Source organism: Podarcis tiliguerta, assembly GCF_965153285.1.
Source record: "Podarcis tiliguerta genome assembly, chromosome: 4".
Taxonomy (NCBI): domain Eukaryota; kingdom Metazoa; phylum Chordata; class Lepidosauria; order Squamata; family Lacertidae; genus Podarcis; species Podarcis tiliguerta.
In genome coordinates, this window is record NC_139537.1 from 20,363,451 (window position 1) to 20,375,594 (window position 12,144).

The following is a 12,144-nucleotide window of genomic DNA, read 5'->3' on the forward strand; positions in this document are numbered from 1 at the left end:
GCGTAAAACCATTTTTGCAGGCAAAAAAAAAAAAAATCAATGGGGGGGGTGACAAGAAATTTTCTGCACCGGGTACCACCAGACCTTCCTACATCTCTGGGAGAGGGAGATGCTTATGATTCTTCAGCAAGCTCTTCGCCTCCCTCCTCTGCTTCAGCCTCAGATTCTGAACTGCTCCCGGCTGCCGGCTCTCCCTGCTCACTAAACCCTGTTGCTCCTTCAGCATTAAGCCCCTCCTCCCAATCTTCTCCCTCTGACTGCTCCTCAGAGTTCCACCACCAACCCCCTGGCTCTGAGCCTTCCTTCTCCAGGGTTTCCTTGGAGGTTCTCCAGCTATTGTCTCCCACCACTCCTCTTCACCCAGCCAGTCCCTGACACCTGCCTTCTTGCCGTTAGCCCAGTCTGGCAGCAGCCTCAACAACTACCTTGTTGTTGTTGTTGTTGTTGTTTAGTCGTTCAGTCGTGTCCGACTCTTCGTGACCCCATGGACCAGAGCACGCCAGGCACCCCTGTCTTCCACTGCCACCCGCAGTTTGGTCAGATTCATGTTTGTAGCTTCGAGAATACTGTCTAACCATCTCGTCCTCTGTCGTCCCCTTCTCCTTGTGCCCTCCATCTTTCCCAACATCAGGGTCTTCTCCAGTGAGTCTTCTCTTCTCATGAGATGGCCAAAGTATTGGAGCCTCAGCTTCATGATCTGTCCTTCCAGTGAGAACAACTACCTTATACTGTGTCATTACTAGCAGTAGGTCTTTGGAGTTTTTGTCTGAGATCTTTCCCCGGGCAGCTAATATCCTTTTAACTGGATATGCTGGAGATTGAACCTGAGACCCTCCTGGATGCAGTGCATATTGTCTACTGCAGAGCAATAGCCTATCTTCTCATTTTTTTATAAGCTGCAGATCCCTGCTGCCCCCAGCAAGGGAAGAGTGCAAATTAAAATCTACAACTGCATAGTTGCGAGTCTACTGAGATTTCATTTCCACAAGTAGGCCGGACGTGTAAAACAAAAGAGGAGAACATTTCCCCCCATTTTTATTTTCCATCCCATGTTGGAAATAGATGTTAACTAAAGCCAAAATCCCCTTAGTCTTCAAATCAATATCCTGAAAGGATTAGCCCCCGTTGATTTGCAGACGTGGCTTGGATTTAAGTTCCTGTGAACAGCTCTCTACTGTAGTGCAGAAGGGCAACTCAGAAACCAAGCTATAGTTTTATTTTATTTGATAGCATGTCAGATGTGGTCAAAGTTCTAAATACCGCTTATTTCAAGGAACTTCTTTCTTATTTTGATTCAATGCCGCTGAGTTATGTCTAGATGTATCCTTTGCCACACATTCTTTTCCATGTTTCCTCTCTATAAGCCATGATACCCAAAGTCTTGGGAAGCTGTCCATGGTTTTATTGTATTTTCCTCACTCACTTTTCTTTCTACACATTTTATTCTTAGCTATTCGTTGAAATGTACTTGGATGCTCTGTTCTTGCTGCTTAAAGTACAAAATGTGAATGATGCTTATCTGGATAGTACGGCTCAGTAATTAAGGAAGAAAAATTCTTCCAGTTCCTGTGAAAACCAGCCTTATTTTCAGTGGTCATAGACTCTGTGGAAGGTACCAAGTGCAGGAGCTAGTCATCATCATCTCACACATATCTAGAATTTGTTACTTCCAAAGGCACAATACTTCATTTGCTGCACCATTGTTCTGATCAAGGACAAGAAATAAGCACAAGCAATGTAATAGGTTTTCACTTCTATTGCCAATGTGAATCCCTGCTTCCTATGTTTTGTGCTTCGTGCTTCGTGATTTATGATTCTTTCAGCAATATCAATTCATGGCATTCTGTTCACCAGAACAGAAAAGGGCAGGGAGAGAGAGAAAAAGCAAACCTTTTTCTTCACCCATTTTACTTGAGTGTCTATGAAAGAAACATTCCTGTAATGTGCCACTACTCAAAGTCACAAATGCATTTGTGTGATTAAATTATGAACCCGAGTTGTCATTTGCAGGATTTAACATTATTGTTTCATTGGCACATGTCCCCCCAACCCACTCAAGCTTCTGTTGGACCATAGATAATTCTTTCAAACTGCACTTGCAACATTTCCCAGCCCATCCCCCCCCACACACACACTGGATAACCCTGATGCTCCCTAGGTCCCCGGCTGGGGACTGGGGAGGGAGAACGCCCAATGCCTGAGCCAAGGTCTACCCACATTTGAAATTTAATAAAGTTGTGGCCAATTTAATCCCATAGCACATTGTCTTGAGTCGTTATTCCACATGACGGGGGGGACCGGTCGGGATCTGGGGACTCCGCCTGTCCACGCAATAGGTGTAGCTGTGGGAATGCTAAGCATACCGTGAATCTTGTCTCTATAGATAGGGGAGATGAATAATTCACAAATAATGGACAAGAATCTCAGAGAATATAAATGTTCCACTAGGCTCACATCAACTCCCCATGACTCAGGTCAGTGTGTTCCAAGAAGTTGTATTTGCTTCTGATAATCAAACCAACAATTGTTTCTGCAAATCACTTCCTCCAAAGAGAAATAATATAACATAGAAGCAGGAGACTTGCAGTTTCTCAGCTCACTGAAGGGAACAGGTGAGCTCCCAATTCCTCAGTTGCTTCCACATTGCTCTGCACATATGAGTAGACCTTAAAAGGAAGATGCTTGGTTTGGGGATTTCTCTCTCTCTTGTCTACTGACTACATTTCCTATTGCCAACTTTTGGTTCACAAGCCAGAAGCATGCATGAACCAAAGCAAATGTGGGTCCACTTGCTTGCTTTCTATTTTAACCTTTGTTGCACTATTTATCTCTTTGATAATTAATTGGTAGATCAACCATATATATGATTGCTATGAAACATTGGCCTTCAAATGGCTGGTTGGAAATCCACTTCTGGCTCTCCGCCTGACCTCTAGTGGGTCACAATAGCAGGACTATCACCATACAAATATTTGATTAAAAAAAACAACAGTAACTGAGTCTCCAGTGGACTAAATGTGAGTCCTGGGTCTGAAAAGCTTGAAGACTACCGCTCTGGCATAAGTCCCTCTGTGCTCTTTGTGAAAAATTTTCATGTAAGTGCATACAGAACTGGAAGGAGTAAATCCCATTAAAATCAGATACTTTCTTCTGGGAAAACAAACATGCATACAGTGGGCTTCCTGTTTGTTCAATTCTGTTTCTTTTTATCATAAACTGAATGTACATTTGATAAGTCATAACTTTGGTGTGTGAGCATTGGCCTGAGAAGTCTATGACTTACAAGTGAAGTGATAAATGGCATATTGATAAATGTTGTTTTCCACCATAATCCTGACCATTGGTATAAAATAATCCATACAAGTTGCCAACTTAATAAATAGCCTTAGCTCTTTACACAAATCTTCCTAGGGCTCATCCAGACTTTTGTGCCACACTTTCCAGGTAAAATGTGGGCTTTCCTGGGGAATGCACCGTGAAATAACACCAATCAGACAAACAGTTTAAAGGCCGGAATTGTGCCTAGAAACTCAACACAAAAGGAAGCCTGGATGAGCCCCTCGTCAATACTGCCCCCCCCATGGAACATCTGGTTATGCATAATCAATAAATCACATCATCCCAAAACAAGGGCAACATAGTGCTCAAATCATATCATCCGCATATATGTATGCAGACTTAATTTTTGCATTTATGTGTTTCAGATTGGTTACTGGAATGATATGGATAAATTAGTTTTGATTCAGCATGAGCCGACATTGGGAAATGACACGTCAGCTCTTGAGAACAGAACAGTAATCGTAACCACAATTATGGTAAGTTTTTAAAAGAAAGGAAGAAAGTGCAGGCCTGTAAGCCATATATATTTGTCTGATTTCCCACAAAGTAAATATCAGAGTGGGCAAGTTAACAGAGGAGTGGCAGATAAAAGATCTTAAAATAACAATTTTAATATATATTTTTAAAGTCCTCTTTGATCAAAACAAATCATTGCTGTATTTAAAATGTTTCAGTTATGCAGTATACCATATACAAAAAATGAAAAGTTCTGAAATGAGAAAAAAAGCTGCCTTTCAGTAACATAGCCCTCTCTTTTTTGCAATGCTTTCTGTCTTGTTCTTAAAGGGGGAAAACATAGAGGAATACATGTATCTGGTGGATGTTTGTTACGCATTGCAATTTGCAAGAAATGCAGGTTCCCTGACTCTTATAGCAAATAAGTACATTTTTGCTAGTTAGTTCATTTAGAACAATTTACTCATTTTTCTTTATGTGTGCAAAATGGAAACATGCGTAATTTTTGAAAGCATGTCTTCAAACAGAAGCTGATTCTTAGACACCGGTTCTGTAGTCCTTTTTACCATGTCAAGATATCACTGGGCAAAACCCACAGCAGCCACAATACATCCAAAGCTAAGCGCTTTTAAGTACCATTGATTTTGATGCATATGTACATGTTTAAAAGAGCAGTTCTTAGCTCTCACGGAAGGCAGGTGAGGGTCCTTTGGATGCTATGGGCCCCACTCCCCACTGTGCAATATGGTGGCAGAAAGTTTCACCAGCGGACCTGGAAACAGGCATCCCAGGGGCATGTTGAGTGTGTCAGAGAAGACCCTGGATCCACCATAAACAAAGCTTCTTCTTTCCCTTGACACAGACCGCAATGGGCCGTGTCAACCCTAGATATGGCACATTTTCTCTGCCACTCTTATCATATGAAGGGTTTTTTTTTTTAAGGTGGGGAGGAATGGAAAAAGTTGGCCGGGGGTGGGGGCACCTTTCTCCCAGCCCAAAATGACCTGTCATGGTTTAGGAAGTGACTCTTCCTCTCCCATGAACTGCTGTGTCCTTCTCACCTAATAATCAGTGGGATATTAAAAAGTGTTGGACTTTGGATGGATTATGGCCAGTATGTTTTATATTATTATTTGTGACACTTACCATGGATTTTTACATTTTAAAAGTTCTAAGGAAATAATAAAAAAATGTAACCATTTCCTCACAACTATCAGCAATAAAAAAGGGAATCTATAGGTCTCAGAATTGGTTCTTCAGAAAGAAGCTGTACCTCTTGAAGGGAATAGCTAACCTATTTTTGTTTCTTCCAAAGTCAGGTGTGCCCTTTAAATTTGATGTGTTGTCAAAGCAGACTGGCAAAGGATGACCTTTACCTGAATAGTCTTAATTCCCCCCAAAAAAAACTTGGTTTGTACTGCCCTTTTCACATATCTCATTAGAAAAGAATTGGGGTTATTCTCCCCAACCATTTCAGATAAGGTTTGTTTTAAGAAACATGGAGTGCTTTACGTGGTGTTAGTCTTCCTTAACCAGATTTTTTATTATTATTATTTCTAAATTGATGATGAACTGAAAACAATCCAAGGTAAAGTGTGTGGGACTGGATTTCTCTGCACCACTAGCTGTTTGTTTGTGAGACTTGAGTATGGTGACGCATTCATTGCCATCACGACAAATCACCTGTTAAGGATTGTCATTCTAGGGTGGAAAGAACTAATATTGTGTTCAGAAATTACAAGTGTAAACCTAACCTAATTGCGTAATTCTTTTTTGCATGGGACTTATAAAAAATGTATCTTTTTCCTTTGAAAAAAAAAGACACAGTAATGGAAAAATCATACTTCAGTACAGTCCTCCTCTTTTCAGCCTCTGATGAAGAATCCTATTTTAAGAAATTGATCAAGGAAGAAAAGCGTCCCACGTTGCCGTGAACATTCCTAACTAAGGCTCAAGCGTTAACCTCCAGTATAGTAGAATTGAGCTATATTTTTCCATATGGATTTCTGATCCTCTGACTGGATGACCAGGCACTGAACCATCAAGGAAAATAAAAAAAGCTCTGTGACTATTCTGAAATGCCTAAAACAGGTGGCATTCAATCTTCAACTTGGCCAAGCTATGAAGAAAATGATGAGGATTTCAAGGCTTTCTCAGTTGCGTTTTTCCCTCTCATGCCCGTCTTTAAATTAAGGCTTTCATACATGTACAGTGTAAATTATTGTAAAATACTTCCAAGTTTAGGAGCAACTAAGCAGTGCTTGCAGAAAGAGAAAGAAGCAGGATGCAAGGGAAAGAAACTGTTTAAAGTGTCTTGTCTCGTTTGCAGTGAAGCGTTTTGATGTGCATAATAAATGTTCTCTGCGAAATAACTCAACCAGTCCTAGGACTGGTATTTTCATTTTCCAAACCAAGGATCTGAATGAATTTTATGTAGCATGCCAAGGCTTCCCCTAGCATGCCATTTCAGAGTTAAACAAAACTATACAAAAGCCGGGGGGGGGGAGCCTTATTAAATGTTCAGTCTGTGCCCTTTCCATTGTGTTAAGGCTGAGCTTCAGCGTGCAGGTGAAAGTTACTTCTCTGTTTGGTTCTCCACTTGTAATGAGCTATTCATATGGAGTGGCTCATGCACAGTGTCCAAATTTCTTTCCATTGCGTGTTGAGTCCCAAAGCCACCCATCCAAAAAGTCACACATCACACGTCAATTTTTGTTTAGGTTTTTGGCATGATTTTGGCCACAACTTTATTCAAAATACAAAAAATGTGAGTGGTTGCTTAGGCATTGGTTATGACTATCTGTCCTTGCCCAGGGACAGAGCTGACTTCCGTACTCCAACGGAAGCCAGCGTGGGAAACAAGTATTTGGTGAGGAAATGAAGCTGGGCCACAGTCCCTCACTCCTCACCCTCATGTTCCTGTGGGGCTTGCACGGCCCAACATCCGCTGCCAGGGACAGGACGAAAACAATGGCAAGCCCCTGGATTCCTTTAACGGAATTCCCATTCCGCACCACCATTGGAGGGGTAGGCACTTACCCCTCCACCACCAGTTTAACCAATGCCTAACCGCCAACCTTACAAGTTGTGACGATTTGCTAAACGGTAGGCGAAAACCAAATGGCACCAGCCAATCAGCCAGATGGCAAAATTCCTACCGAGCCCCTGCTCCAAGGCAGGCAACCCCCTTAAAGGGCAATAGCAAGGTCAAGTGATCCGAAAAAACCCCCCCTATTAAAGGGAGGGTGGGCGGGTGATCCGGTGCAAAACAGCCAAGAGGACGCCCAGTGTTGGGCAACCTGTATTTAAAAACTCTGGCTCCTCCTTCAAAATTGGCAACAAGCAAAAATCCCCAGCAACACCATTAACCACTTAATGGCTTGGGTTTTTCCAAAATCAGCTCAGTAAAAAACAGGGTGGCTTGTTTTCCCCAACCGCAACACGTGCTCTCTGTTAAGGAGAACACGCTTTGCCATGCACCAAATGAGGGATGGTCTGGACTTTATTCCCAGAACCACAAACGTTGGTCAGGCCAGAAACATTTGCGTGTCGAGGTCCCCAAGCCACTCCAATAAAAACACAATTCACACAGAATTTTTGTTTAAGGTTTTTGGCATAATTTTGGCCACAACTTTATTAAAATACAAACAATGTGAGTGGTTCTTAGGCATTGGTTGCGACCATCTGCCCCCCAGTGGGGGACAGACTGACATTCGCACGCCCATGAAGTCAGAAAGGGAACACATTTTGGGGAGAAAGATGGAGCTGGGTACCATGCCCTCACCTCTCCCCAAATGCTCCCAAAGGTTCTTGCGTGGCCCTAGCCCCTTGACAGGGGTTCAGACAAAAGCATGGTGAGACCCTGGATTCCTTTAACGGAATACCCTTGCAGCAGCAGCATTGGAAGGGCAGGCACAGCCAATCCATGCCCCTCCACCAACCAATTCATAAAACCAATGCCTAACCTCAACCTTACAAGTTCTGATGATTTGCAATGCAGTAGGCAAAAACCAAATGGCACCAGCCAATCAGCCAAATGGACAAAATTCCTACCAGGCCCCTGCCCCAAAAGCAGACAACCCCATGACAGGCATAGCAATGTCAATGTGAACAACCCTAAATATAGGGAGGGTGGGCAGGTGATCCAATATGCGCAGCAAAAAGAGGAAGCTCAACGCTGCGCGCAGGGAATAAAAGCCTTCTTGGCTGTCAATCACAAAATGGCAACATCAAATTCTATCCAATGACAAGAGGAGCCCAATTGCAAATGTGGCCAACTACTTTTATGCACTCAGCAACAGTGGGATGTCTTATTGGACCCCACCGCAACACATGCTCTCCATGAAGGAGAACATGCTTTCCAGAACAGAGCCGGGACTTGCTGCTTTCTAGCAGGTTCTGAATACATAGGTTGGACCTAAAGATCACCTTCCATAATCCAAAGGAGTTTCCTATGATGAAAGGTGTCCTTCTGAAACGGAAAGACTCCTTTGCCTGAAGGACTCGTTCCATTGGAGGACGACTCCTTCTTTCAGAGGAAGGGAGCCTTTAGATCCAACCTATTAGAGATGGAGCTTGGAAGATGTTGTGACACAGCCCAGCAACACAGCAACACTCACACCTACTTCTCCTACCCATTTAGACTGGTATGTGATGGTGCTTAAACAATTAAGTCCAGTGCGCTGCACCCACTGCACATGAACAGAGCTGCAGATGTATCCTGGACCACAGAATATACAGAGAACTCAGCTTATATCATATGTGTTTGGTACAACCAGGTACTTATTCCTAACCCTAGTAGCCAAATGGTAACACCAATAGATTCCAGCATGAAGGTATCTCCAGGTTACTGTCAAATTACATCTCTTCACATGTAATGAAAAACCACGTGCCTGGTGTCATGACAGTAGTGCAGGGACGGCTGTAGAGCTCCAGTTACTGTTGGGACTCCCAATTCCCATCATTACCAGCCAGCATGACCAAAGGTAGCTTGTGATGTGGAGGGTCCCAGGCTCACCACTGCAATACTATTTCCATGTCCTTGCCATGCTTTATTGACTGTGGGCTTTGTATTGCATAACCTTCTAGAGTCCCTTTGTGGCTTAGGGCCCTCGTATCTACGGGACCGCCTCTCCTGGTATGCTCCACAGAGGACCTTAAGGTCCATGAATAACCATAGTTTAGAGGTCCCAGACCCTAAGGAAGTTAGTCTATCCTCCACCAGGGCCAGGGCCTTTTCAGTAATGGCTCCGACCTCGTGGAATGCTCTGTCCCATGAGACTAGGGCCCTGCAGGATTTAACCTCCTTCCATCGGGCCTGTAAGACAGAGCTATTCCGCCTGGCCTTTAATTTGAATTCAGCCTGATCTTTTATTTCCCTCCTTTTCCGTCCCCCTCCCATTTTATGAAGATCACCCACTCTGAGACCTCACAGCTAATTCTCTCCTGGCCTCCTCACTGGCCCAAGTAGGACCAATTCAGCCAGCTAGCCCTGGGGATTATCTAATGCTTATTTCCCCTAAATTGATTTTTGAATTTTATTGTTATTCATGTTTTTATACTGCATTTAATGCTGCTTTATAATTGTTTTAAATTTGTTGTTAGCAGCCCTGAGCCCGGTTTTTGAATAGAAAATTATTATTATTATTATTATTATTATTATTATTATTCTGAGTAATACCCCTCCCGACCCTCTCACTATATATAAGGGTCTGGTGACTTCTGTTTCAGTGTATCTGAAGAAGTGTGCATGCACACGAAAGCTCATACCAGTAACAAACTTAGTTGGTCTCTAAGGCGCTACTGGAAGGATTTTTTTATTTATTTTGCTTCTAGAGTCCAGTAATGATTCAGCCCCATCTAGAACCGCCCAGGTTTCTGTCCCAGATTGCAGCTGCAGTGGAATTTCCCCCCACAAACCATCTGTTATAAGAAGGGTTCGCCGTATGCTAGTTGAGTTGCAATCGATAAACGTGGCTACAGTCAAGGCCCAACTAATTATATACACTGAACCCCAGCACTTAACTCTGAAGGCAAACAGTGACCTGTGCTGGTTTGCAGCAACAGCATCGTCACTCCTTTCAGCCACGTACTGTATATATACAGATCCATTTAATTAGCTGTGGTCTATCTCCAGAATCTTGTGAATGTGCTTTCTTCCGTAACGCGAGCAAGTGAAAAAGGCTGCTTTGAATGACGTGTCCCATTCACTTCCCTCTTCATATTAAAGGAAAGTTAATTCAGTGCCACTGGGAAAAACAGAATTTGGGACTGCTTTGAAATTGGATCTGGGTCCATTTCTACATTTAATTAAATAGTTCCTAGGAATCAGTAATGCTCGGCTTTTCCGTTTCTGGAAGGCAGGTGTCTATTTATTAGTAACTCTTTCCCGCATGGCATGCTTTAATAAAACATTTGGCAATTTGCTTAGTGTCCTCTGGTTCTGTATGTTCCTGTGCTTCATTTGATGCAGTGCTATTTCATTCATAGACACAGGATATCAGTAGAATTAATCTATACTGCCCAAATCAGCATGTTCTACTTTTAGAAAACAATATGTTCTCTGGTTGTATAGCAAATGTGATTATCTTTTTGTTTTACCTTAACGTGAAAAAAATGAATTTGCTGTTAGTGGGTTTAAAAAAAAAAAAAAAGCTGATATAAAAATAGAGAGCTTCAGTTAACATTCATGTAGCGTAATAATTCTTATTTTAATGATGTAGAGAACTAGATCACCTGCCGTGTTCTTAAATTACAAAGTCTAAAAGGGGGAGGATAAACATGTGAATTAATTATTGGGTGTTAAAGAACGGTACAGAATCATGAACACCTAGTCTAAACCCAGACCCCAGAAACACCCCCTGATAATTCCACAAAATGATTCATAACAGACCCCAGACAAATGAGTCCTTTCTTGAAAGTACATGCCAGCCTTCCCCAATCTGGTGTTCACCAGATGCTTTGGACTGCAATTCCCATCATCCCTGACCAGCCATGCTGCCTAGAACTGATGGACATTGTAGTCCAAAACATCTAGGCTAGTATTCAAGAGTAGAACAGAGAGGGAGCTATTCCATTTGTGTTTTATGAGCGTTCCTTGCTAGTACTAGAAAAACCCATTGGGTGGTATTCAACTAAGCATTGCTCAGCGTAGATCCACTGAACATAATAAACATTACTGAGTTAGATCTATTAATTGCAATGCATCTGCTCTGAGTAAAACTTAGTTGAATAACCCTCTGGATGGCATCAGGTTGCGGATATTATGGACAACATCTCTGCTTCTTTTTCTCTCCCTTGTAATATGTTGAAACACCCAGGTGTATTTATCTGCTAATTGGCTGCTTAAAGAAATCATAGTAGTAGTAGTTAATTAAATTTGTATACCGCCCTATACCCAGAGGTCTCAGGGCGGTTCACAGGATGAAATCAGAAAATACAAAATAAAAATAAAAACAAAAACAACCCAATAACACTTCCCCTCAACACATTTTAAAACGGCATAGGATGTCCGTCATCCAAAGGCCTGGTTAAAGAGGAACGTTTTTGCCTGGTGCTTAAAGGTATATAATGAAGGCACATACTTGATTTACAGTACAAATCCTATACGTGTCTCTTCAGAAGTAAGCCCCATTGAGGTTTGGGGAGCTTACTCTCAGATAAGTGGGTTTAGCATTGCACCTAGGAGTAAGTCCTGTTGAACTCAATGGGGCTTACTTCTGAGGAAGTACGTATACAACTGGTGAGTGATGCTGCCAAAGTAAGCACGCTTACTATGGAGTAAATTCTATAGAACACAATGGGATTTAATAGTAAATATGTCTACTCTTGCACTGTAATTGTATATCTTTTAACTGAGTGTTTAATTGCTTCGATTTGCATATGAATAAAAACAATTGTTAGGAAGAAACAAATATCCTGAAGAAACATGTATGCAATCTTGCTGAAGTTAAGCCATTTTAAACGCAGCTGATTTGAATGGGAAAATTAATATTTTGCTTAAATTCTTGATACTGAAATTAATGGGATTTTGAAAGTGCTTTGGTTGGATCAGAAATTTCCGTTTTGTTTTTAGAATATTTAGCAAGCTACTCTCTATAAAATAGCTGCAGCATCTAGCTGCTAAACTACTGTTGGTTTGTTCACATGTGAACAAGTTTGTTGACATTTACAGAACCCATGCCTCATTGTGAATCTGGATGGACAGTTCATCCCCTTTCTATATGTGGATGGGACTAACTTCAGCCTATCCTGCTTCCATGTGGGTTTAAAATGGAGATTCTTTTAGAATCCGCATGACCATAAGAACATGAGACGAGCTGGATCAGGTCTTTGAATTCCAAGGCCTTT

The 12,144-nt window shown here is 42.1% G+C and overlaps 1 protein-coding gene across 6 annotated transcripts in view; it reads left to right on the top strand.

Moving 5' to 3' along the window:
* GRIA4 (glutamate ionotropic receptor AMPA type subunit 4) overlaps positions 1-12,144 on the top strand; it is a 217,865-nt gene that overhangs the window by 164,455 nt on the left and 41,266 nt on the right. For 5 of the 6 annotated variants that reach the window (XR_014510180.1, XM_083436276.1, XM_083436277.1 and 2 more), the window contains exon 9: positions 3,705-3,815. Coding sequence is in view for 5 of the 6 variants with exons in the window: in XM_083436276.1 (XP_083292402.1) it covers positions 3,705-3,815 (111 nt within the window). In the remaining variant the exon portion in view is untranslated. Of the gene's footprint in view, positions 1-3,704; positions 3,816-5,664; positions 6,448-12,144 lie in introns of those variants that run through there. The other variant, XM_083436278.1, reaches the window with a different exon arrangement.